The sequence below is a fragment of the Silene latifolia genome, chromosome 8, assembly GCF_048544455.1.
Source record: "Silene latifolia isolate original U9 population chromosome 8, ASM4854445v1, whole genome shotgun sequence".
In the NCBI taxonomy this organism is placed as follows: domain Eukaryota; kingdom Viridiplantae; phylum Streptophyta; class Magnoliopsida; order Caryophyllales; family Caryophyllaceae; genus Silene; species Silene latifolia.
In genome coordinates, this window is record NC_133533.1 from 2,364,578 (window position 1) to 2,390,346 (window position 25,769).

Here is a 25,769-nt window from a genome sequence, read left to right on the forward strand (position 1 = left end):
CTTCCTAAGAATCTTTCAAAGAAACTTGAACTGTCACACCAGACCTCATAAGTGAAAACGAGTAAAAAAAAGGAGGCGGTAAATCTTACTACATTCTAAACAGCTCAAAACTAAGCATATACGTCAGCTGGTTTACCTAGCAATCTAGCAGTCATTTAGGGAAGTAATCGTGACATGGGGTCGAAACCTATCATTATCTAAACAGCCGATCCCATTTTTTCTGTCACTCGGATCTCAAGATTTCAATTTCTGATCGCCTCATGACAAAACATCTGAAAATTTCTCATCGAGTAACAAACTTAGAACTTTAAAGCATAACAACATAAATATGAGTAAATCAGTATAAAGCACACTACCAACAATGGATAGATAACTCACAACGATGAGAACATTATGTACAACTGTGTAACAGCAAACATGTGCTTGGTACAAAGACAAGCTTGGTTAATGTATACTAGTAGTCAGTACTGTGAACTTGTGTAAATCTTATTCTCCCAGGGATAACCATCTTGTATGAAGGTATTGTTTTTATTAGTGTCTAGTTTCGGAATTTCCCTCATTACAAAGATTTCTATTTTTTCATAAACAAGTTCTTATATCGCAAAAAAAAAAAAAAAAAAAAAAAAAAAAAAAAAAATTATTACTATTAACACACGTGAAAGAAACTTTAGCAACGTTCACAAATTGATGCAATGCAGGAACAGGCAAAACAGCACAGAACAGAAAGCAGAATGCATATTTCGACCATATCCTGAACCTCAGACTGGTTTGAGAGAAAATTGAAATGGCAGTAGACAATAAGTGAAACGGTATAAAAAGAAACAGTGAATCTAACATAGTTCAACACCATGCATGAGGCCTTCTTGAACTGAATTACCAAACAAAAACGAACTGAACTAAAATGAAATTAACTTCACTTAAACTTCTCTGAAATTAAGTCCAAAAGAATAGAGGCTGATTCAGCTAGTATAGTTAGTATGGTCAATGAGTGGTGTACTCATGGCCTGGGGTTCAAAACCCATCACTGTCAAAACAGCTGGTGTTGCTCTCTTTTCGTGTAAAGAATAAAGCCCCACAGTTCAGAATAATATTTCTATGAACCCATTTTTCTCTGTTACAAGGATTTCAGGATTTCCTGAAAGAGTAATTAAATATGGTTAACATTTAAATGTTCCAGAAAATATACTGAATACAGTTGCATAATAACTCAATAACCATGAGTCCATGACGAAATGGCCTATAAATCAAAAACATCTGAAACTTTCCCACGACTAACATAGTTAGAGCTTTAAAGCATGATCACTGAAATAAGGGTTTGATCGGAGGTGTCGCAAGCGGTATAAAGTTAATTTACTCATTCCGTAACCAGAAACAGTACATAGTTACACTAACAGTTATCATCAGACATAACTGCATTATGCAAAGCTATAGATTTATGACTCATTCCAAATCTGTAAGTACCATAGGGTAACTCCTAGATCATTACCAGCTAAGAAACATATAAATGTGCAATGCATTAGTCAATAGACCGCGGCTAATGGCGATAATTAGACGACAAACCTGCAACAACAAAATTAGAAACAGCAGCTCCTCCAAAAGCTACCCCTTAAAAACATAGTATCAAACCAACAAGAACAAAAATCTTACAAAATTTCAGGAGCTAGAAAGTATAATAACTGCTATTGAACAGAAAGATTAGCATAAAATCCTAACATTACTAAGATTAAGCACTCAATAACAAAAACGAAGCAGCATTGTCACAATTTAGATGCTTATGAAAAACTGCCTCTAACCGGGATCTAAATTCTATGTCCTAGCACGTCTACAAATTGCTTGAACCCACGAAAACTGCAAACTTAACAAAACCAATAGTAACATAGGCGGCAATTCTAAAATTTACACTCACATACGCCTTGAAAAGACTGTGTCAACACACATACAAGGTGAAAGTCACAGCCTTTACTACTCTTAAATCACATCCTAACACACATACAAGCATAAAATCACAAACTTTACCTAATCAAAAATCAAATTCACCCTTAAAGGCTTGGTTATCACATACACAGCTACAAAAGCCTAAAGTCACAGACTTCATTGATCGTACAAGCTTAAAACCCCAAGTCGCAAACATCAATAAAGTTACAAGCTTAAAGTCACAAACTTTACTGATTATAAAAGCCTATAAACCCAAAGTCGCAAACATCACTAAATATTATCAATAACTACAACACGAATCAAAAATTCATTGAAAATTCTTCACCCCCTTAAACGACTTTTTTAAACACACATACATCACTTTAATACCCCGAAAATCACAAACAATGACTAGAACCTAAATGCAAACTACAATTATAACTACCAAATCATATAACTCCAAATTCCTAAATTAACCCCCGATTCATACCTAATCCCACCCATAGTCTTCTTAGCAGCAACCTCAGAAAATAATCCGACATTCATTTATCCATTCATTCATTTAACACTAATCATCCTAATTCCAACCACAGTCTTCTTAGCGCAACCTCAACTCTTCCAAATACGCGTCACCCATCCATTCATTCATTCAGTTAACACTGAACAATCCTAATCCCCACCACAATTTTCTTAGCAGCAACCTCAATAACCTTCAATCTCACAAATACCCATCCAAAAATTGTGTAACAGCAAACATGTTCTTGATGAAAAGATAAACAGAATTATGTAAATATTACACGTATAGGCTTATAAAGAGTATGTAAGATGAAGGTAGAGACCGTAGAGTTAAAAACCTGTTCCGGAAACAGCAATAGGACATGGTTATATAAGGAATTATTCTCTAACATAACTGCACTATATAGACTCGAGATTTATGACTTATCCTAGCTCTGCAAGTATACTAGAATAACTCGTAGATCATTACTGGCTAAGAAACATATAAATGTGCAATGCATTTGTTGATAATAAAATGCATTAAATGGCAATAATTAGATGATTAAGTCTAAGTCGCAGATTGAAACCTGGGAGATAGAATGTAGAAGTAGCAGCTTCTGCTAAGGCAAAAATGATCACCGTGCTAGCCCTTAAAGCATAGAATCAAACCAGCAAGAACAAGAATCTTAAAAATTTCCATTCATGGAGCTAGAAAGCATAATAACTGCATTGAACAAAAAGATTAGCATAAAAGGATCTTAACATTACTAAGATTAAGCAATTAAAAATAACAAAAAAGAAGCAGCGATTTAACTCATTACAAAAAAACTTGTCTCTAACAGGGACCTAAATTCTACATCCCAGCAGTTAGTAGCAGACGCCACATCCAGTATTAGCGTCAACAAATTGGTCAAATCCACGAAGATTGCACACTTAATCAAACCAATAGTAACCTAGTAAATAATCAAACTGCTATGACATTGCACATCCACGAAAGACGAATTAACTGAACACACCACCACCACCACTAGAATTGCTCATAGGTGGCCATTCTAAAATTAGGCTCGCATCCACCCTTAAAACGACTGTGTTCACACAAGGTTACAGTCACGAACTTCAGTCATCTTAAATCACATCCAGTTTTAAAGACTTGGTTTAACACACATACAAGGCTAAAGTCGCGAACATCACCTGCTCATACATCAAATGAACCCTTAAATGTTTGATTGACACGCACGCTCACACGAACTTCACTGATCATACAAGCTTATAACCCTTAGTTAAGAAAATCAATAATGTCAGTGTCACAAACTTTACTGATCATAAAGGCTTATAACCCAGAGTCTTTTAACATTAACTACAACTCAAATCGAGAATACATGGAACGTTCTTCCACCCCTAATCAAGCTGACACACCTACAAGGCGCTTATTAGTTAATACGCCGAAGTCCACAAACAGTAACTAAAAACTTAACTACGACTTCAATAACAAAGCATATTAACCTTCCATCATTCCTAATTCCGTCCATAATCTTCTTAGCAGCAACCTCAACAGATACTCTTCCAAATACGTGACATTCAGACATTCATTCCGATTACTCCGAAAACCACCCAAATCCCCAATTCAACACTGATCAATTTTAATCCCCCCCACCAATTTCTTACCAGCAACCTCAACAAATACGCATCCAAATATGCCACTTTCGCCTTCTCCACATTCGCATCCAAATACATACAATGCTTAATACCCCAAAACGAGCTGAAGAACACTAAACAAACATGCAATGCTTAATGCCCCAAAGTCACAAACATCACTAAAATCTCAACAAATAACTAAAACTTAAATAAATGCAAACTACAACTTCACTAACGAAGCCTATTACTCCAGATTCACAAATTTAACTCCCGATCATTCCTAAATCCACCCACAATCTTCTTAGCAGCAACCTCAACAAATGAGCGACATTCATTCATTCATTTCATATAACTCCATTTACCACCCAAATTCCCAAAACTTGACATTCAGACATGCAGTAAGCTCACCTACTGAAGCAAGCAGAACATTCTAGAGACAACTTATGTCGCAAATCCGATGTCTAGCACTTGGACAATAAACAGCATGTAAAACTGTGTAACATCAAATATATGTGTCTAGCTCGGTAATCAGTATAAAGCACATGACACTTGACACCAATCAGAGGCAGTTTCAAAAAACTGGCTGAAGGACAAAAGCAGTTAGTTCAGGCTTGAGCTATCTGTGTTAGGCATTGATCTAGTCTCCAAACTTCAAAGTTCCCTAACTAACCTGCTCCTTATCGTATACCAAATTACCAAATGCAATCCCTAAATGTTCACTCCATTTCTAGCACTTCAATGATAAACAATAAGGAAAACTGTGGAATGCAAACATGTGCTTGGCGAAAAGATAAAACATTTATCCGGTGAAAAAATACACAGGTAAGTATTAAACTTATAGGCTTACAAAGGTATGTGTAATGAAGGTAACCGGTAAAGTTAATTGTGTGTCCGTAAACAGCAACAATACATAGTTATACTAAGAATTATCATCAAACATAACTGCACTATGCAGGATATAGATTTAGGACTCATTCTAATTCTGCGAGTATCCTAGAGTAACTCCTAGATCATTACCAGCTAAGAAACATAAATGAGCAATGCATTTGTCAATAGGCCGCATGAATGGCAATAATTCGACGACAAGTATCTTACGTGGCAGCCTGAAAGTTGAAACCTGAGAGGACAAAACTACAAATACCAGCTTCTGCAAAGGCAAAAAATCCACCAACCTAGCCCTTGAAGGTAGAAAAAATCCGTTCATGCGTCAAACCAACGAGAACAAGAATTGTAACAATATCTATATGTCAAAAGGAAGACAATTAACATGGAGCTCGAAAGTATAGTAAGTTAGTAACTGAATCAAACAAAAAAATTACCATAAAACTCAACTATCATTACTACTAGGATTGAGCACTTTAACCTAGAAAACATAATAGCATCAACAAGTAGCTCGAATCAATGAAGATCGCAAACATAATAAAAATAATATAATATTAACCTAGTAAACAACTAAAAATACACAATCCCGAAAGATTTGCATTAATTGAACACACCACCAGAACAAAGGCAGCGATTCAAAATCCAGACTCACATTCACCCTTAAAAAGACTTTCTCAGCACACATACAAGGCTAAAGTCACAAACTTTACTGATCATACAAGCTTATGACCCAAAGTGCCAAACAACAGCAATGTTACAAAGCTAAAGACACAAGCTTTACTGATCATAAAACCTTATAAGTTATAACCCAAAGTCACAAACATGAATAACATTACAAGCTTAAAGTCACAAATTTTACTGATCATAAAAGCTAATAAACCCAAAGTCACAACATTATCAATAACTACAACTTCAATCGAAAATACATGGAAATTTCTTTCCACCTAAACGACCTTTTTAAACACACATACAACGGTTTAATACCTCGAAAATCACCAACAATAACTAAAAACATAAATGCAAACTAAAACTTAACTACCAAAGCACATTACTCCAAATTACCAAATTTAACCCAAGATCATTCCTAATCCCCTCCATAATCTCCCAAATACGCGACATTCATTCGTTCATTCCGATTACTCCAAATTCCGAATTTAACACCGATCATTCCTAATCCCCTCCACAAACTTCTTAGCAGCAACATCCAAAACCTTCAACCTCAACAAATACGCATCCCAATGCGCGGCATTTGCCTTTTCCACCAACCTCCTCATCTCCTTCCTCTCCCTATCCCCCATTATCCTCATCGCCGTCTTCACCATTTCCCCTTCCGCCCCCAAAAACCCTAATTCCACCTCCCCATTCCCCAACCCACCCACATTCTTCTCCTCCTCCTTCAACGCCGCCACAGCCACCGTCACCCCATTTTCACGGTGATTAACCTCATCCACCTCCTCAACCCCACGCCATATCTTTTTCGACAATTCGAAAGCCGTAATCTCATGAGGATCAGTTAATTTCTTCTTCTGTGCATTAATAAACCGCTTCTTAAGCCGACGAACTTTACTCATAATCTGTGCTTTATTAGCATCAGCTACATGCAACGATTTCTTGATAAAATCGAGGAAATCATCCACGTGTGTCATGGGGTCCACACCCTTCTTCTCCTTATACTCAATCATCCCTTTCAAAATCACTATCTCATCCTCGTCACTCCACAGCCTCTGGAACAACACCTTCCCCGGTGTAGCAGATGTGGTCGCACTGGGCCCCGTACTAGAGCTGTCCTTCTTGGGCCGTTTCTCCGACCCCTTGCTGCTGTTGTCGGATTGCGCGGGTCGCTTGGGGGTCGGCGGTTTGGATCTGGGTTGTTTGGTGGTAGTGGTGGGTTTGGGAGGGGGAGGGGGAGGTGGGGTATCATCGTCGGATTCGGATTCGGATTCCGATTCGGGTTCGGGTTGGGAGTGGTGGTGGTGTGGGGTTAGGGTTCGTTTGACGGTGGTTGGGAGGGTGGTGGTGGTTGGAGGGGCGGCGTCGGAAGAGGAGGAGGAGACGACATCGGAATCGGAGTCTTCAGCTTCGGAGCCGGATTCGGAGTTGTTAGTTGGTTCGGGAGAGGGAGGAGGAGGAGGTTCGGGTTTTTTAGTGTCTTTGTCTTTGCGTGCCATGGTTGGGGAGAGGGAGGTTAGGTTTGGGAGATGAGTGAGGTGAGAAATTGAGAATTGAGAAATGGGGGAAATAGTAACGGGAGTTTGGTATTTGTGATGAGGTGGACTAGTACACTTGGTAATTACTCCATGCTTAGTTAAGTTGGGAGTAGGTAGGAATTAGAGCTTGAACATTGGGCTGGATCGGACAGACCTAGCTCGGGACCGACTCATATGAGGGGACGGTCGGGGCAAGGCTTCGACAAACCTAGCACGAGACCGACCTAATGAGGGGACGATCCAGTTTGAGCGGGGCTATCTCATGTTTGGCGCGAGATCAATTCGTGATGGGACAGGCTATAATGGTTTTTTTTTTTCATTTTTTTTTTTTTTATGTTTAACGTTTGAAGGATTGAGCTCAAAAAATTTAAGTGTTGCACCGCCACTAGTGGTGAGCCAGGCTGAGCTTGTCACAATTTAGCCTAAGCGTGCGGGTCACGTCTGATCGAGCTAGGCAGGAAGAGCTTATTATGCTTCCTCCGTTCGGTTTAATGTTACGTGACATACATTTACTTTTTCCACGAGCTTCCAAGACGAGCCTTAATGTGTTCAGGCTCGGCTCGGTTTGGGCTCAGGCCGCTCGGCTTTGCTCGAGCCCAAGCTTGAGCCCAAGGTACCCGATCTCTAGTTGAGCTTTGACCGGCCACATTTCGATGAGTTGTCGAGCGAACTCAGCTCATTTACAGCCTTACTCTGTCCTAGTGAATAGTTTACGTTTGCTTTATTTTGTGATGGGAGAAATAAAGCAAATGTAAACTATTAACTGAGACGGTGGGAGTACTCTATACTACATTGAAGCCTCAGTCAACATTCAACACTTCAACACATCACCCCATATAGAGTTGACATTGGGCCGTGTTGGGTCGGTCCATCGTGCCTCCCCCCAAAAATGGCCCGATCCAGACCCAGATATGGGGTTGGCCATGACGTGCCTAACCCACTCGCCCTAAACCTTATCGTAGCCCGCTCCTGGCACGCCCATTTTCGTGCTCACCCCGTGCCTGGGCCAAGGGGTAATTGTGCCTTGCCTGTGGTCCGACCCATAAAACTTAACTTTTTATTTTATTTTATTTTATAAAAAATTGTTTTGTAATTGTTATATTTTTAGTACTTTTTGCTTAATAACTTGAGTATGACTAATATAGTAATAATATAAGATTATAAGATGGGTAGAAGATTGATTTTGTGAGAAAAATGGTGTGAATTGATTAGTATTTATAGAGTTAGAGGAGAAACAATAACAAGAAAACAAAGTCTAAGTAACGGCTATATTCCAACGGCAACAACAACACGTCAACACTACAACAGTCATATTGCAACGACAACATTACAACAGTCACAAATTAATGGGTCAAAACCCGGGCCGTGCTTGGCCTACCGTGCCTGGTTTGTCCATACTTGAACCCGTGAATTTCACAAATCGCAGCCACGACTGACGACCCGACTCCAACCCACTCGTGCCGTGCCCGTGTTAGTGGTCTTGTTCACCCGGGCCGTGTCGTGTCGAACCCGTGCCAGAGTCGTGCCGTCCACCCTGACCCGGCCGGAATTCTCATTTCTAAACCCATCCCATTCCCCCAACACAAATTCTTGTTTGTGACGGCACATATCCGTCACTCTTGAGTGACGGATACCATTTTACCTCACAAAGTACCCACTTTTTTTCTCTCTGCAACACTATTCATGTGGTCCTCTTTCTCCACTAACCCATTTTGTTACCATTTCAACTCACAAAATATCCGCCACAAATGATAACCCGTCATAAGGGAGACCAATTGTTCCCCCAAAGCCCAAAGACAATCCACAACAGAAAAAAAAAAAAAAATTCAAAAAAACACACGAAAAAAAAAAACCCGCAAAAACTCCCCACAATCACTCCCCCTAATTCTCAAATCCCCTAAAACTCCTCAATCAACAAACCACAACCGTCGATTCCTCCTCAATCCGTGTCCTCTTCATTGATTGGCTCACATTCAACCACACCACCCTATAAATATCTCCCTCACCTATCTCAAACAGTTATCCACCATCCTTATTACTTATCCCTCTTTATCTCTCTTACGTCATAACCGTCATCCCTACACTTCAAGCTATTTCTCTCACTTCCATGGCTGGTCGCGGCAAATCAATCGGCGCGGGAGGCGGTGCATCGAAGAAAGCGGTGTCGCGTAGTAGTAAAGCTGGTCTACAGTTTCCTGTAGGAAGAATCGCGAGGTTTCTGAAATCTGGAAAGTATGCTGAACGTGTTGGTGCTGGTGCTCCTGTTTATCTTGCTGCTGTTCTTGAATACCTCGCCGCTGAGGTAATTATCACTTCTCTCTTCTTCAATTTTGTTGAAGTTAATTGATTTGATTAATTCGCTAAATTGCTGGCTTAACATGTTAATTTGCTGTTTAATGAGTTTCTGGAAATGTTTTTGCTTAATTTGGCGGTTAATTTGTGAATTTTAAGGTTTTGATTGATATTCTAGTTTTTCTTCAATATTTCAATTTATTGTTTCGATTAGCTTGCGAAATTGCTCGATTAACATGTTAATTTGCTGTATAATAAGTTTCTGGACATTATAATCACTTTTAATTACATGTTTTTGCTTACTTTTGGCTGTTAATTTGTGATTTTTGAGGTTTTGATTGATTTTCTAAGTTTTTACTTCAATATTTCAAGTTATTGTTTCGATTAGCTTCCGAAATTGCTGCATATTGATAATCTTGACATAATAATAGCTTCAATTGAGTGTTTTTGCCTAATTTTTGCGGCGAATTTATGATTTTTGAGGTTTCGATTGAGGTTTTAATTGTTTTTCGTAACTTTTCCTGTTACTGTTTCGATTAAATTGCAAAAGCATTTTATAAGGAGTATTTTGACATATTACTCGCTTTCAATTAAGTAATTTTACTTAATTTGGCGGTGAAATTTGTAATTTTTGAGATTTTGATTGATATTGTAAATTTTATCCTAAATTAAGTAGCTTAAAAGCGTATAATCACTTTCTAAAAGAGTGTTTATGTTTAGTTTAGATTAGGTTATTAATAATCTTTTCGCCTTCGATATCTCAGCTAATTGTTCTGATTAACTTGTGAAAGTGCTGAAGAATGATTTTTGATCTTGTAATCAGTTTTGATTAACTGTTATCAATCAACCTTGGCGGTTAATTTGAGATTTTCGTATAATTCAGTTTGATTAATTGATTTCTTTTGATTGAGATATTGATTGTTCATTTTACGGTTGTATTGGTGCAGGTATTGGAGTTAGCCGGAAATGCTGCAAGAGACAACAAGAAAACCAGGATCGTACCAAGACACATACAACTTGCAGTGAGGAACGACGAAGAGCTCAGCCGTCTCCTCGGTGCAGTGACAATTGCTAGTGGCGGTGTGATGCCAAACATCCACAACCTACTTCTCCCTAACCAGAAGAAGAAGGCTGCTGCTGGTGCTGACGACGAGTAGAGTCCTCTTTTTCTTCAGGCTTCAACTAATGTCATCTGAAGAAAAAGAAAGCAAAAATGTGTAGAAATTTCGGTAGTACTGGACAGTGTTGAAACTAGTAGTATTGTTAGTAGGAATATAGTTTAATTTGTTGTATTAGTAGTAGGTTTGAGTTTAGTAATTGTAATTTGGTTGGTGTTGGTGAGTAATTTAAGACATGGTTTTAGAATTGAACGTGTAGTGAATGTTTGAACTTAATTTTATATGCAGTGAGGGTTCAACTCCTGATGTCAATGTTGTAAATTGATGGTTGTTTTGAGAAACCGAGCTCTTGTTAACAGCCTAGTCTTTGTTTGTATATTTCCATTATTTGACGGTTAATTACTTAACCTTCTTTCCTTAGTCGTGTTTGTGGTGGTTCATTTGGTGGGTAATGATAATTCAGGGTATTTGTTGCATCCAATGTTGAATTTGGTGACGGTGCAAATTGAATGATGATTTATTACTTGTGAAACTAATGTGTATAGGGAAGGTGGTGAAGACGATGATGGTAAGAAGTAGAAGGGTGGAGGTAAGGGCGTGGTTCTGACTTCTGACTTATGAGAAGTAGAAGGGTGGAGGTAAGGGCGTGGTTCTGACTTATGAGATCGAACTTAGTGCGGTGGAGAGGGTGACGATAGAGGCAGGAAGGTAGAGGCGAGAGGTGATTAAATGGTTAACAAACTTATGATGTGTATCGTGTATGAGGATGTGGGTGTATTTTTGCTAATTTTGAAAAATTAACATAAGAATATGAGAAAAGGATTGTGGATGTGGGTTGCAATTCGCAAACCACATACTGTATGTTCTTTTGGACTAATGTGTTCTACTTGGTCAATGTTTTTGTTTTGACCATTCTATATAGAACAAGGGTTTTTCTAACGTGTGTCCTTATACATAGAACAATAATTAAGGGGAACCATTAAATTTTGAAATATACCTACTTTATATATGAGGTCCATGAATTGACTCAATTTGTGAAATTAATTATGCCTTAATCGGTGTATGGAGTTGATCTTCGGTCTCACTATTTTGTTTTATCTTTTGTCCGATTGCATTTATCTTAACGACACATTATCCGCTAAAACTTAAAATTGATAACATGTCACGGGAGGGATAATGAGACATGAAACGGAACACAATTGGATTATACTCTCCGAATACACCAATTCTCATTGAAGACGAACATTTTTCGTCAGAAGCTAAAAACAGATCAAATATCGCCATCTTAACAACAAATGTGATCATTTTAATAAGTTTATGCTATAGCTTAGAAAATTATTCTGATTACATTTCATTTTAAATGGGTCACATTTCTCCGTCTTCCGCTTGTGACGAAATGTGACAACGCCTTGAAAAACCGGCCCGAGATATAGCAAACCCAAGAAAAATTCACGCACTAAAGACAGGTGGACCACTGGACCCGACCCCATACTCCACACCTGTATGAAAACGGATATATACAATTCAGAGCACTCTCTAGAAACATACACACTCTTCTACACAATTCACCCAACTTTATATTCAACCAAAAAATCAAGTAGATATCGCCATTTTTGATCTTGCAAGTCGTAACAATGGCAGCATACAGGTGGAAGAGTTTCCTTGAGGAAGAAGATAGACCTGAAAAACCTCGACGCTACGGTGTTACCGAAATTCGCGGTCCTAATTACTCCATTTTTTCTGATCACATTCTCCAGGTTATTACTAATTATTTCTCTCGTTATTGTAATATTTTGATTTAATTTTGCATGTTTTTATATTTAATTTAATTAATTCTTTGTTGCAACGTAATTTTATGGCGTAATTTTATGGCGTTGTTGTTGTTGTTGTTGTTGATGATATATACATGTTCTTGAGGATTGAGCTGTGTATTTGATCAATGTTTGTAATGTTAATGTTTTTCATGAGGCAAAAATTAGTTGTATTTCATTTTCATACGTTTGTTCGAATTATGTAACACGAAATTTGAACTGAAGTATGGAAATGACTCGAAAGGAGGGAGTAATTTGCAGAACTGGATGAAATTTCTTCGTAATTATTTGTAAGGTTTGAGTTTAGAGCAATTAACTGTGATTGTTAATTAATGACTCGCTCGGTCCAAGTCATTTCCGTACTCTTGTTCAAGTTTCGTGTTACATAATTTGAACAAACGTATGAAAATGACTTGAAATGTTGTATTGTCTTATTCATCTAATGAAGTTATGACGTTTTCAACGAGCAAATTGAAGGCAATTAAATCGAATAATCACTTGAAATGTCTTACTGTTTTAGCTGAAATTGTAGGAAACCGATATGTTGCGTTGTTAAGCATTTAGTCTTTGTACAATTGATTGAATTGAAGGAGAAGACTATTAGTAATACTCTCTGTGTCCCGGTCATTTGTTGTCCTATTTTATTTTTGGGTGTCTCAGTCACTTGTTGTCTTTCTATTTTAGGAATGCATTTGATGAGTAATTTGATTATTCACACTCAATTTGGTCCACTTGTCATTGATTAATTGGTCCCCTCCTCTTTCCTTGGTCTTTGTGCCAAAACCAAAGGACAACAATTGACCGAGATAGAGGGAGTATGAAAAATAAGAGAAAGATGAATGGGTGGCGTACTACTGTATTGAGTGTTCAATTTGTAATACTCCGGATTGATTTAGGTCGTAGGCGGTTGTGTAGCTACTAGCAAGAGACAGAGTGGGGTTAGTCTTAGTGTAATGGTTATTTACGGTGACTTTGTTTTTATTACAGAATTCAAAAGTAAAAAATTTTCGAAACAGACAAATTTAATGTTGGGTTTGTGCCTTGATTCTGCTAACCGCCGCTTCGTATAACTATGCGGGGGTCTCACTGACCGGTCAGCGAGTCTGGGTCCAGGGGCGAAGCGCCCTGGTTTAGGGTTCGGGGACGCAACGTGGTCCCCGATGGGGGTTCGGGGGCAACGCTCCCGAAACTTGAACGGTATCCGTATCTGTTATTGGGCTAGGTCTGTCTTGGGCCTCTAGTAGGTCATTCTGTATTAGGTAGAGTATTATATAAACTCTCTAAGTCTCTACTTAGCAGTTATGCTTATCATACCGTCTGAATCTGTAATCTGAAAACTCCTCACATATCAATAAAACTCTCTCCCTTCTGCCCTGTAGACGTAGCTAACACACCGTTAGTGAACCACGTAAATCTGTGCGTTTTGTCTTTATTGTTTTATTTGTTCTTTCTTGCTTCTGTTACAACATTTAACAATGTAAAACATGAAGTGTTCGAAACCTGTGGAGGGAAAGAGTAGTCAAGACCCCTCTAGAAGGAATGTGGCTACGCCACTGGCTAGGTAATACCGGTAGCAGGATCTTCATAAATTATAGAAGAAGATTATTGTGAATCTCATTTGATGAATGTAATAAATGGGGTGTATAACATAGTTACATAGGGTGACGTTTTACCGTGTTACAACTTCCAACGGTCTTACCCAAGAGTTATTTGTACACTATAGGCACTGCTTGAATGTCTAAGGATTGTGAATCTTATTTTCACATTTTTCAATTATCAATTTCCTCTTTGGGATCTCAGAAACACTTTTTGGGATCCCGCTGCTGCGCTAGCTCAAGCTTAATAGTGGGATGTTATGTTATGTCTGCAGGATGTTTTTGAATCAATGGGGCAGTTTGTCGACGGTCTGAAATTTGCTGGAGGTGCTCATAGTTTAATGCCTCAAAGTTACATAAAAAGGGTGAATGATATGGCACATAAGCACAATGTTGACGTCAGTACAGGTGACTGGGGTGAGCATTTGCTCCGCAAGGGTCCCTCTGCAATCAAAGAGCATATAGAGGTGACTTTACAAAACAGGAATTGTTTTTTTAGTAAGTGATTCTAACTTCTAAGCATAACAATGTTCTGAGGTGTCTTCGACTGTTATTCCTGTAGGAATGCAGGCGCTTGGGTTTCGACACTATTGAGCTAAATGCTGGAACACTTGAAATTCCTGAAGAAACTCTGTTGAGATATGTGCGTATGATAAAGAGCGCTGGTCTAAAGGTCAAGCCGCAGTTTGCAGTTAACTTTGACAAGTGCGATATACCATTGTCTGGAGACAGAGCATATGGAGCATATATCCGTCCAAGACCTCGATCCTATGGTATGCAGACAATCTTCTCTCTTAGAAAGTTTCATTAATATTTGAGCAATGCTCACACTGATTAGCGTATCAAACAAAGATAATCAGTCCATATTTATTGCTACTTCCACCCCAAGTATATTTTCCTCGATTGACTTTGATGGTTAACCCGTGTCAAGTTTGACTGCCAATTTCTTTAAAACTACTATTTTCATATTACCATTTTGTTACTTCTATCTAGTGTAAGTTAGGAAGAAAACACCGTTCAAATCACATCGTTTAACCATTATACTCGAGTTGATAAAGCCAAACGGGGACGTTATAAGTTGGATGGATGAGTACTTTCTAGTTGAATTGAAAGCTGCTCGTTTAATGAAATAAATAAAAACCAGATGACAAATCCTATCATAGTTTCAGAAAGTTTTAATTTCATATTAAGATGACACTGGACAACTTGATCATTTTACTTTAATACATTGGTTCTTTATGCCTAGATTTTGTGGAAGACGTGGATCTCTTAATCCGGAAGGCAGAAAGATGTCTGGAGGCCGGGGCAGACATGATTTCCATCGACGCTGCTGATGTTTGCCAACAAGCTGAATCTCTGAGAACTGACATCATCGCCAAGATAATTGGGCGTCTGGGAATTGAGAGGACTATATTTGAAGCAACAGATGCCAGAACGTCCGAGTGGTTTATCAGCCAATATGGACCTAAGGTAACTTTCTTTCCCCCATATCCTTTTACGCGCTCTCACATCACAGAAGAGAGCCCTAAAAGAATGAGCTACATTTCCATTGCTATTTGTTTTGAGATGACCTTCTCTAAGCTCGTATAGTAGGCTTCTGTTGATGAATATTGATTGCTGCTTCGATTTTATAGAACCTCACGTACGCCTGGGAGCCTTGTGTAATGTCACAACAAGAATACTAAGCTTTCGTGATCATGACAGGTCAATCTTTTTGTGGATCATCCTCATGTGGTAGACCTGGAGTGTCTTCGTGGGCGCAATGTCGGCAAAAATCACATGTCTGTTCTTGGGTCTTCATTCCTCCTCTAATTATAAGGTATTTGTTGTTAGATGCATGTTATAAGTTGTAATATGTGGAGAAATCAGAGGCCTTTGTCTTTGTACCGAGTCTGTGATATTGCAAGAAACAATGGTTTGCCGGGCTGTGTTTGTTTGTACATCGTTGTCAGTGATTAATGCGATTACAGCACAATGTTTCCTACTACTATGCATGAGTATGCAGTTCCGACTCCATCGCCAGGATGGGTCGCTCCCAGGGTGAGCACTCTCAAGAAACTTTGTGACTTGGTTTCAATTCTGGTAAACATCGACTTGGTTTCAATTCTGGTAAACATCGACTTGGTTGTATTATTCGGTTGACAGCCTTCAGAATTTTGAAAACGGAATTTATCCCCTTGAATTCTGGTAACATCACCTTTTTATTACCTTTTACCTAAACTAGCTACCCTAGCTGTTACTCCATAGTTATCAACACTTTCCTGGTCGACGTAATTCTGCGCTGGAAACTTGCGTAGCTTTGTAATAATAATGTTGACGGTTTGTCTTCCCGTGCAGCCTACCAAAGTCGTTAATAAGCCTATGCGGCCAGGATTTGATCCCTGAATCTTCTATGCAACGCGGTTTTCTGTGAATCTTGAAATAAAACTGTGCTATTTTTGAAAACTAACCATGCAAAGAAATTAAACTACTGTCATGTTACTGTGGGTATAAAACGGTTTTACAGTAGATACAAATTTAACGCTATACTTGGGTTATTGGTCTTTGGTCTGTCAAGTTGGTTCTTCAAGATGTTGGAGATTTTTCTCCATCAGAGGCAAGTCTGTTTGGCTTGCTTTCGCCTTTTCCTTTCTACGTCCTCGTGGCGTAAGTGCATCTTGTTCCCATCACTCGTCAGAGCAGCAATTGTCTCGATGGTCTTTGGGAGTCTCGTGCCATGTAGAAGCCATGTAGAATGTTGTATTTCGTTTTTCAATAATGTTGGAGTATCTATGTATGGCTCTTTAGGGTCGTACGACTACTCTCGTACTAGTATGTAAACTTTATAATTTTACAGCTGCCAAAAAAAAAAAAAAAAAAAAAAAAAAAAAAAAAAAACGCTATACTTTGTTTTCTTGCTCTTTCTTTCGGTTCCTAAGGGGATAAGGGCCCTAGCCTTGATCACAATATCTGAAAGGTTGCATCATGTCACTAAAGCCGAGTCCATCTCATCGGCTAGTATGGATGAGTTGGTTTCTAGGGGCTCTAGTCTTGGTCACAAACTCACAATGATAGCCCAGTCCACTAGAATTGGAGTATAACTTTTTTTTCCAACCATTACTATGAAAAATATAACCATGCAAAATTTGGCATAAAACTTCACTGACAAACATTTAAAAAAAGTGCGATAAATAACTTCTACATCTACTGCACGGTTAATATAGCATAAAGATTTGGACCAACATTCAAAAAAATAAAAAAAATGTCCTAAATAAGGTTTGAACCATTTACCTAGTGTGCACCGTAGGTAATGGTTGCGGCTTTCTTCATTATATAGCATAAAGATTTGGACCAACGTTCAAAAAGCATTGTGAGTTCAACTCTAAACAATCATGGATCAATTTTATAGAAGAAAATGTCATGGGTACTGATTTATACTGCAAAGTTTGGTATAAATCTTCATAAGCCATACACTCCGAGAGTGACAAGTTCAAAGTCTAGAAGGCATGGACTTACGCCATACACTCCACAAGATTGCTATCGGGGAGGCTTTAATCTGGGGTCTCCTGAGAATTTTTACGGAAATTTTAACCACTAGACCCCACCTTTTTGGGAAAATAATTTCCATCTCTAGTAAAGCTCGAGTTTGAAATACACTGTACAATTTACAAAGGGCATGTGCAAACAACCTACAAAATTCAAGAACAAAATTGTCTTATACACCAATTATAGTGCACAAAAATTGAGACCAAATAATTGATTCAGAAAAAAAAGCAACTTCTTGTCCAAGGTCAAACAAAAGTAATCTAGTACAAATTCTTAAATGAGACGGTTTCATGCAATAACTTAAATGAGACGGTTCTATTTAATTTGCCCATGGTCCAGATTAAATACCTTTATAATCTGTTTGATTTCTACCATCTCGGTCCTTAGCGCTGTTACCATCTCAAACTAATGCGTAACTTTCAAACCCTATTTTTTTTTTTTTTTTTTTTTTTGACAACGAAAGGAGAATAGCTTACAAAGCGACAATGCAAGCCACTCGACTAAGTAGCACCAGACCCTCGACAACTAAATCTAGCACTACAAAGCCATACCTAAGGCATACATAGAAAATATTTAAACCTAAAATTACAGCATAAAAATAAACTAGATCAGCGATGATAGGGTAGATGGGAGCAGAGGAATAGCTACGAACAACCGAACCATCTTCACAAGCGCACTTGACTTCCAGAACACATCGACACGATCCAGCAATAGAGTGACGAAGACAAGGAGTACTTCCGCTCTTGCGAAAAGAACGAAGAAAGACAAAGAGATGATCGAGACAACGAAGTCTGCCATCAGCGGAGATAAGACTCCTACCCCTTAGAAAACGATCCCTATGGCCAAACGACCAACACATCAAGGAAGCCAACATACAAAGAAGAGAGGGCAAAGGAAGACCGTTAACCAACATCCAGTCAAAAGAGGCCATAAGACGAAATCCTCTATCAAACCACATCCACTGCTTACTACTAAAAACCCCGATGATGTTTAAGGGACAGGACACCCATAAACAAAGGGAGTTTATTATTGAAAAAAGCAGGAAATAACACCAGTAGTAAAAAAGATGAACCATCAATTAGAAGCGGTAACCACCACATCCGAACTAACCAACAACACATCCAACATCCCGATACCGCCCTACCCAACACGCCACTACCAAAACAGGGTAACCAATCTGCCACGATCTTACTCCGACAATAAAAAAAACACGGCCACACCAAACAAACCACACCAGGAACAATTGGCCCAACAAATTCGACAAGAAACCAGAAAAGCCGAAAACAACCAAACCCCCCAGGACCGTCGGCATGCAAAAACAACCCCGGACAACACAAGAGACCCAAAGACACCGGACAAGACACAACAATGATACCCGAATTACCACACAACACCTCCCAGGACCACCGCCACACGAATATAACTTGGTTGCAATTGCCGAAATACCAGTGTGTATGTGTACATACCGGGTTTTCCTTGGGGTTAACTGAGCTTAGCAATCATTGGAAACGAAATCCGGATCTGTTGGCTTTTGCAGGTTTAGTGATTTCCTCTGATACGGTCTATCGTTCTCAAGACTATTACGTCGCAGGCTTCGTAGTGCATTGGTAGCAAACCTCGACACGAGTATTGCCGTGCCAAGGCTAGTTGAGCTTTCACCCTGCTCGGCCAAAGCATCATATGCAGCCTCTTGTAAACGTTTCTCGAGCTTCTTTCTGTAGTATCTTCGCCATTCCACCTGTATGAAACTGGCTGCCCATGTTCTCCACCGTGGCGAGTAGGACCTGAATGTATCACCATTTAGATTCAAAACTTTAGGCTCTATAAAAAAATAAATTGTAAATTGCTGGATAGATGAACTAAATCTAAAGATTAAGATGCAGATCTCGAGTTATCAGGTTATGTTACACGAGCACACGTGTTAGAAACAGGTACATATCCAACAGTCAAACTCCTCACGTCATGACTCATGATTTTGAGACATGGAGATTGTTGCCAAAATTGAGAACATGGGTACAAGGACAGGTCTTGGAAACAGAAACTTGAAAACAGATTGGAAATATTTAAGTGTTTACTTGCCTAAGGATATGCTTGCTGTAAAGCCTATGAATTTCCGATGCCACAAACTTCAGATCGTCAGGTAATAGTGCAAAGGCTTCTACTTCTGTTTTGCTCTGCACGGTCCTAGTTGAAATAGGAAGGTTGGATGAGGAGTGACGGTCTAGAGCCCATGTAACCAACTCGTCTCCACAGAAATCATCAACAATGAGAGACACGGAATTAAAGAAGCCGGTTCTTCCATCATTAGTGGTCATAGTTAGGCTCCCTTTAGTTATAAAGAGCATCTCTTCAACTGGATCACCCTCACGTACGATGTAGTTTCCCTTGGTATAAAGGACCGGCTTCAAACGGTCACACAATGAATCCATCAACTTTTCATCCATATGTTTGAATATTGGCACCTAAAGGGAAACCATACAACAACAACATCAAAGCCTTAATCCCAAAATGATTTGGGGTTGGCTGACATGAATCATCCTTTAGAACCGTCCATTATGGGTTGGCACACCTCAAAATGCGAAAATATAGAAAAGACCTAAAGGGAAACCGTGTTTTACATAAATCATGACATCTGCTCTCAGTTTTCTTTTCTAATGGAGCCGAAGATTACTATTCTTTGGTTATAGACGGAAATAAAGCAAAAGGCCCACTGAACTGGTGGAATTTCTTTCAAAAATCAGTTACACTAACAGTCGTCAGTCGTTCGATGCAGTTTTCAAATTTCCGGTCATCTAGATAATGTTGTGGTTCTACTTTAGGCAAAGGGATCACTGATGCTATAACAGAGAAATTGTGAAAACATTGAGAAGGTGACAGCAAAGTAGATCGCAGATGAACTCACTCTCATTAGAAGAGACAAGCACAAATGCCGCTTAATGTCCCTCCTGAGGTCCTTAGGAAAATTACGGATGATAACCTCTTCATCGAAACCTCTTGTTTTTTGCCATTTATATTGGTTATACTTTCTAATCCTGCTCCTCAAGTTCTCTGGAAGCAAACGATCAGACATCCACCGCTCTGCATCCCGCCTTCTTTCTCTTAGTTTCTCTTCTCTGACTGTCGTAGATTGTAGATATTGCTGTTCAATATAGCCACAATTTCATTCAGTTAAAAACAAAAGGCTTCTCTTTTTTCCAAATTTACAAAAATCAAATGTGTAAAAAAGAAGATCATGAAGTTTTAAAAATAATTACCCAAGTGCCTTAATTGATCCTGCAAATTGCGGGTAAGGGGAGGTCGGATGTACCCAACCTTTACCCATTTATTAGCATAAGAAATAGGCTGTTTCCGAATTACCCAAGATGAACATTGCTTTAGGAACTACGTTTAAGGACTGCTACTTTACAAGTTTACAATATTTACAGTTTAACATAATAAGTAATTGTAGTAACTTGCCTGCATATTCCCAATGAGCAATGAGAACAAGAACAAGCCGAAGATGCAAATGAAGGCAGCAAATAAGTTTTCCTCAGTGACTGCAGTTGGTTTTAGATTTTGACCGAGAGAGCTGCGAGAGATTGTTACATGAAATTAGTAATAGCTCAATCTATAGACTTAAAACGGTCTTAAGCAAGACCTACTGAAAAACTGGATCCAATAAATCGAGCTATTTGACCAGGGATAAAAACAAATGACTGCATTCGACTGCGTTCACTGTTTTACACGAGTTCATCAACTCAAGCAAGAAGAGGGAAAATTAATAGGTACGAACATCGTACCTAAGATTTTGAAGTCCCCACCAGAAGCAATAGGAGAGTTTCGGAAAGAAGGCATTGGATTCTACTACTTTAGATTGAATGGCGTCATAAAACATGCCAAAGTTGAAGGATGTAGAACTAGTTATTTGATCGGGATCTACGAGGCTGCAGTGTGCTTCGTTGAACGTACGATTTCTTCTGAACATAAGGTCCTTGCAATATACAGAGAGGTGATAGCACCCTTTATCTAGACATGCCTCATGCCAGCACTTGCTCTGCCGATCTATTGCAAAGGTATACAACATTGCTCCCACAACCTGTTATATACAGAGTCAATAATAAGATATACGGAATATAAATGAGTTTCTCAGACGCAAAAGACTGTCAGTAAGTAAATGCTTTCCCAACTCTTCTTACGGAACTCAGTCATGACAGACTTCAAGCCTAAGTCATGCCTACAAAGAGAAGACCGGTAACAGAATTAAATAGGAACAGTAAACTCGACAAGTCTAGATTATGAGCATTAAGAGCATCCGCAAAGGTGGAATTTTACCTCCCCATTTGCATTCTCTCTCTTCAAATGGACCTCCTCATTGTTGCACTAAGCTCCCCAAATATTGGGGCTCCTCTACTTTTAGAGGAGGTTCCCAAAACAAAAAGCAAGGCAAATTGGTGTGCCTTTTGGGTAGGTTCCCATATTTTATAGGTAAATTTATGTTCTTGGGGAACCTCATTATTGCAAAGATGTAATTATGAAATGGGAAGGGTAGATGAAAAAGTTAGTGGAAAATGAGGTGGACGAATGAGAAAAGGAAAGATAAAATATGGGGCACCTCAACTTTGCGGATGCTCTAACTGATCAAATTGAACATAGAATGATCAAAATGAACTTACATGGCTAAAAAGCATGTAAACCAAAAGATTTGAAGAAGCTCCAGCCCAAGCAGTTTTAGTGATTACTCCTGATGCCCTCCTCACTTCCTTGAATAAAGGATAAATTCGAAGGAACCTCGGAACATATTGGCTGAAAATAACTACTTTCAGAAGGCCCATTAAAGTCACATGACCATTAACCATCGGTATGAAAAATGACAGCTGAAAATCCAACAGCAAAAAATAAAGATCAGACTAACTCATTCGGCAATGCTCATTTTGATTATGACGGAAAACAGAAATTGCTAAACCTGTGCTGTTTTGACTTAACACTCTACTTAAATCTGTTTATCAAACAACATATTCGGTGAAATTAGTGGATTCCGATCTAAATAATAGATCGACCAATTAATCTACTAATTTCATGTGTTTGGAACGGCGTAATCACTATTTTTGAATATGTTGCTATTGCATATTCATTGCATACATGAAAACAACCTAATTGCCGTCTTTCTTAATTCTGCTAATCTAACTTGATAGTCAAACCTATAATAACATCTACTAACCGTATTCTACTATTGTAATCCGCTATTATTATTTGTTTCTACTGTTTGCAAACAGGGCCTAGAAGAAAAACCGTGAAAATCAACTAATGTGATTCTTCCCAAATGATCATGATAACAGGATCACGGTTAAGTTAACTTCTTAATTAGACTAGACTACCGAACTTATGAGAATGACATTCAAAATACCTGAGGAAAGGGCAGCACGGCTAAGAGGTCAACAAAGAAGTATGAGTAGACATATCTTTTCGCTATGGCTGAAGGGTCCTTGATTAATTCACCTTGGCCAAATACCCGAGAAGAAGGAGCAATAAAGCCAGTACGAAACTGTAAGATTATACGAAGTAGATAGAACAAGTCGTTTAAGGTGCGAAGAACACAGGCTATAACTTTCAACGTAGAATCCAACTTGATGCACTTGTTCTTGCCATCTATAATCGGAATGTAGAAAAATAATGGGTCGAAGGCTACAGACCATACACATGAGATCAGAAATATCTTGTTTAACCTATGAAGAAACCAGTCCTGAGGGTCGAGAATTTCACTCTGATGTATAGCAGCACGATTCCTTGCATATTGATGATACGGCATAAGCCTTTTAAACCCTTGGGTGCTTCTAACAGCTCCCCTACGAAAAAAAATGGAAGAGTGAATCAAGTATTTCACTGCTTTTTAGAGGTGATTCTTGATACAGTGGCTGCGAAAACTTGTTGACCTCTCTGAATTCTAGTTCACAAACCTAGAACATAAAATAAAGTCGACATTTCACCAAACCCAGAAGAAAACAGTAAGCATTTCAGCAAACCCACGTCCCATGTGCAGAATGTAAGATAGTCCGTCATTTTTGTATTGACCCTGTTTGTCTTGGTGATCAAACGAATATCAACTTTGATCGATATTATCTCAAAATAAGTAGTTTTCAGAAGAAAAACACGTGTTAAAACTTTTTGGTATATTCATTCATATTTTTGGAGAATTATTATCAAAGTTCACATCGGCTGACCAATAAGACAAATGACAACAGTAAAACTCGGGACGAGGAAAGCACAATGCCAGCAAACTGAACTTATGTAACAACACCAGCTAAGACGAACACAGTAAACCAGCAGAACTTAAACGTTGATTCTACCTGATAGGCCTGTCTTGCTTTGGAGTAGCAAGTTCAGTAAGCGGCAAAAGACTCGGCATGATGAGAAGCTATCACAGGTTCAAATCTAGCAGTTGGACGTACACAGCTAGTATATAACACCACCGGCTACACCCTGCGACAAATATGTGTATATATCCATCCAGTTTAGCATTTCCTTATCTCCTAGACTTAAAAGATGCATACCCGATGCAAGTGTAGAACGAAAATCGACGAATGAACGAACTCCAGTAGGTAGGACTGTAGGATGGTCTCATTATTGCTATTGGTTTAATCAGATTACTCATTATTGAGTTTAATAGTTAGGGTAACATTAGAGGAATGCTACTAGCCTACCATGAAAATTATTTTAAGAACAAGACACAAGACTTGTCAAAGTCTTGAGACAAGACTCACTCAAGACACCACCAATAATCTAATAAAGTTTTAACAAAATCTCAATTTGTCTTTAAAGTTTAAGACTCTACAAGAGTCTTAGTAAACATTTTTAGGGTTGTCATCCAATAAATGACTCCCATGTGGAAATTCCCATTTTTTTCACCCAGAAGACTCATAAGAAAAAAAGTAGAGTTTGAGGTGAATCTGACAGATGATGTATAAAGTCTAAGGAGAATAAGGACAATAAAAATATAATAAAAGTTAGTGGAAAACTGACGTGCCAGAGTCTTAATAGTGGAGGAAGAGTGTGAACAATAAAAATATCAGTTAGTCTTGCTGAAGACGGGTCGGAGCAAGTGACGGGTAATGCCACTCACAAAACGGATAGGGGGATAAGGTGGGGGCACCCCATGTGCTTCCCTCTCTCCTCTATTTGGGTCATTTGTGAGAGGAAATGGTATCCGTCACTTCAAAGTGACGGATACGTGCCGTCTTCAATGAGATTTTGTGTAAAAATATATGGGAGGAAAATTTGAAAAATGTGAATGAAAAGAAAAAAGAAAAAAAGCAAAAGCAAGATTCATACGTAGCTACTTCTACAGTTGAACTTGCAGTGGGAGCTTCAAATCCAATAACGAAAATAAATCACAAGCCTGTCGAATTATTTCACAAAATTAAACAAAAGTTAATAAACTTCAGTAAAAATTAATCATCTTAATCTTAATACTCACATTAAAAACACACATTATTATGTAAAACCGTCTTATATTGAGAGACGGTCCTTTTAATAGAATACTCTGTACTAAACAGTACCTGAAAAGGTTAGGAAACCATCAAAAGAGCTAGAGCAGGAAGAACAAGGCCGGCAAAAGTGCACTTAGTAGTAGTAAGAACTAAGAAGTAGTGATTGGAGAGGGGCAAAATTGGTTGGATAACAGAAGGCAGTAGAAGACAAAAGCAAGTGGACTAATAACAGTATTGACTTGAGTCCTTTACAGTCAAGCCGAACAAGGCCAAACTCCGCTCGAAAAACTCGCGAGCAACTCAATATATTCTGGACAATATCGTACTATTATGGACAGTGGCACAACAGGATGATAAAAAGTCCGCCCTTCCACATCGGTGGTGAAAAGATGAAAGATCACCTTTTAAGTACCCACTAAATATAATATTACACAAAAAATATGGAGTATAATGATGAATGCAGCACAACTTCTATACCTTTCAATCGTCTAAATCGGAAGATTTTCTCTAATCACTATAATAATCTACATATTTAAATAATCATTATATTTTTACCTTTCAAATTAACATCACCGTAATCATGAAGAAATGTTTAAACCTTTGTCACATATCAAAGTTTACACCTCCGACTCATATCTTAGGTCCGACCATCCATAAACCACCGTTTTTACACATATACTAGCATCATGTCACTAAACCAAGTCCATCTCATCGGCTAGTTTGGATGAGTTGGTTCCTAAGGGCCCTAGTCCCGGTCACAATGACAGCGTTATAGCGGCATGTTGCAGCCTTGGAGAATGAGGGCTAGGTGGGGGGCTATAGACAAAGGTAA

At 38.6% G+C, this 25,769-nt stretch overlaps 4 protein-coding genes across 5 annotated transcripts; 2 read left to right on the forward strand and 2 right to left on the reverse strand.

The window, feature by feature from the left end:
• Positions 1–5,772: 5,772 nt before the first annotated feature.
• LOC141595992 (uncharacterized) lies at positions 5,773–7,192 on the reverse strand. The gene has a single exon (XM_074415983.1). It carries the CDS (start codon positions 7,092–7,094, stop codon positions 6,081–6,083), a length of 1,014 nt encoding a protein of 337 aa, XP_074272084.1. The 5' UTR covers positions 7,095–7,192; the 3' UTR covers positions 5,773–6,080.
• A 1,944-nt stretch (positions 7,193–9,136) lies between these two features.
• Positions 9,137–10,884, forward strand: LOC141595994 (putative histone H2A.2). Its single transcript, XM_074415985.1, has 2 exons — positions 9,137–9,435; positions 10,373–10,884. Exons 1-2 carry the CDS (start codon positions 9,241–9,243, stop codon positions 10,580–10,582), a joined length of 405 nt encoding a protein of 134 aa, XP_074272086.1. The 5' UTR covers positions 9,137–9,240; the 3' UTR covers positions 10,583–10,884.
• Positions 10,885–12,006: 1,122 nt separating this feature from the next.
• LOC141595995 (protein HEAT-STRESS-ASSOCIATED 32) lies at positions 12,007–15,936 on the forward strand. The gene is made up of 5 exons (XM_074415986.1): positions 12,007–12,300; positions 14,225–14,416; positions 14,512–14,722; positions 15,196–15,419; positions 15,654–15,936. Exons 1-5 carry the CDS (start codon positions 12,178–12,180, stop codon positions 15,759–15,761), a joined length of 858 nt encoding a protein of 285 aa, XP_074272087.1. The 5' UTR covers positions 12,007–12,177; the 3' UTR covers positions 15,762–15,936.
• Positions 15,937–17,673: 1,737 nt separating this feature from the next.
• LOC141595997 (cyclic nucleotide-gated ion channel 1-like) lies at positions 17,674–25,215 on the reverse strand. Of its 2 annotated transcripts, XR_012522362.1 has the most exons (11): positions 25,007–25,215; positions 24,780–24,846; positions 23,798–23,930; positions 22,858–23,296; positions 22,127–22,327; positions 21,254–21,549; positions 20,931–21,042; positions 20,377–20,613; positions 19,554–19,936; positions 18,890–19,258; positions 17,674–17,900 (listed from the first exon to the last, which is right to left on the reverse strand). XR_012522362.1 is itself a non-coding variant. In XM_074415987.1 (10 exons), the coding sequence occupies exons 3-10, from the start codon at positions 23,854–23,856 to the stop codon at positions 18,967–18,969; spliced, it is 2,019 nt and encodes a 672-aa protein (XP_074272088.1). In that variant the 5' UTR covers positions 23,857–23,930; positions 24,780–24,846; positions 25,007–25,215; the 3' UTR covers positions 17,908–18,966. The 2 variants fall into 2 exon arrangements, 1 of the variants encoding a protein (XP_074272088.1); XM_074415987.1 differs by lacking the exon at positions 17,674–17,900 and having other exon boundaries at positions 17,908–19,258.
• Between the last annotated feature and the right edge of the window lie 554 nt (positions 25,216–25,769).

What these genes read in the sequence shown, in the direction of transcription:
- LOC141595992 (XM_074415983.1), bottom strand. Translation starts at nt 7,094, where the DNA reads ATGGCACGCAAAGACAAAGACACTAAAAAACCCGAACCTCCTCCTCCT.
- LOC141595994 (XM_074415985.1), top strand. Translation starts at nt 9,241, where the DNA reads ATGGCTGGTCGCGGCAAATCAATCGGCGCGGGAGGCGGTGCATCGAAG. An exon ending in TTGAATACCTCGCCGCTGAG is followed by an intron (nt 9,436 to 10,372) that starts GTAATTATCACT and finishes GTATTGGTGCAG; the next exon opens with GTATTGGAGTTAGCCGGAAA.
- LOC141595995 (XM_074415986.1), top strand. Translation starts at nt 12,178, where the DNA reads ATGGCAGCATACAGGTGGAAGAGTTTCCTTGAGGAAGAAGATAGACCT. An exon ending in CAATCAAAGAGCATATAGAG is followed by an intron (nt 14,417 to 14,511) that starts GTGACTTTACAA and finishes TTATTCCTGTAG; the next exon opens with GAATGCAGGCGCTTGGGTTT. An exon ending in TCAGCCAATATGGACCTAAG is followed by an intron (nt 15,420 to 15,653) that starts GTAACTTTCTTT and finishes TGATCATGACAG; the next exon opens with GTCAATCTTTTTGTGGATCA.
- LOC141595997 (XM_074415987.1), bottom strand. Translation starts at nt 23,856, where the DNA reads ATGCCGAGTCTTTTGCCGCTTACTGAACTTGCTACTCCAAAGCAAGAC. An exon ending in CCGTGCTGCCCTTTCCTCAG is followed by an intron (nt 22,328 to 22,857) that starts GTATTTTGAATG and finishes TTGGATTTTCAG; the next exon opens with CTGTCATTTTTCATACCGAT. An exon ending in TGGGGACTTCAAAATCTTAG is followed by an intron (nt 21,043 to 21,253) that starts GTACGATGTTCG and finishes AATCTCTCGCAG; the next exon opens with CTCTCTCGGTCAAAATCTAA.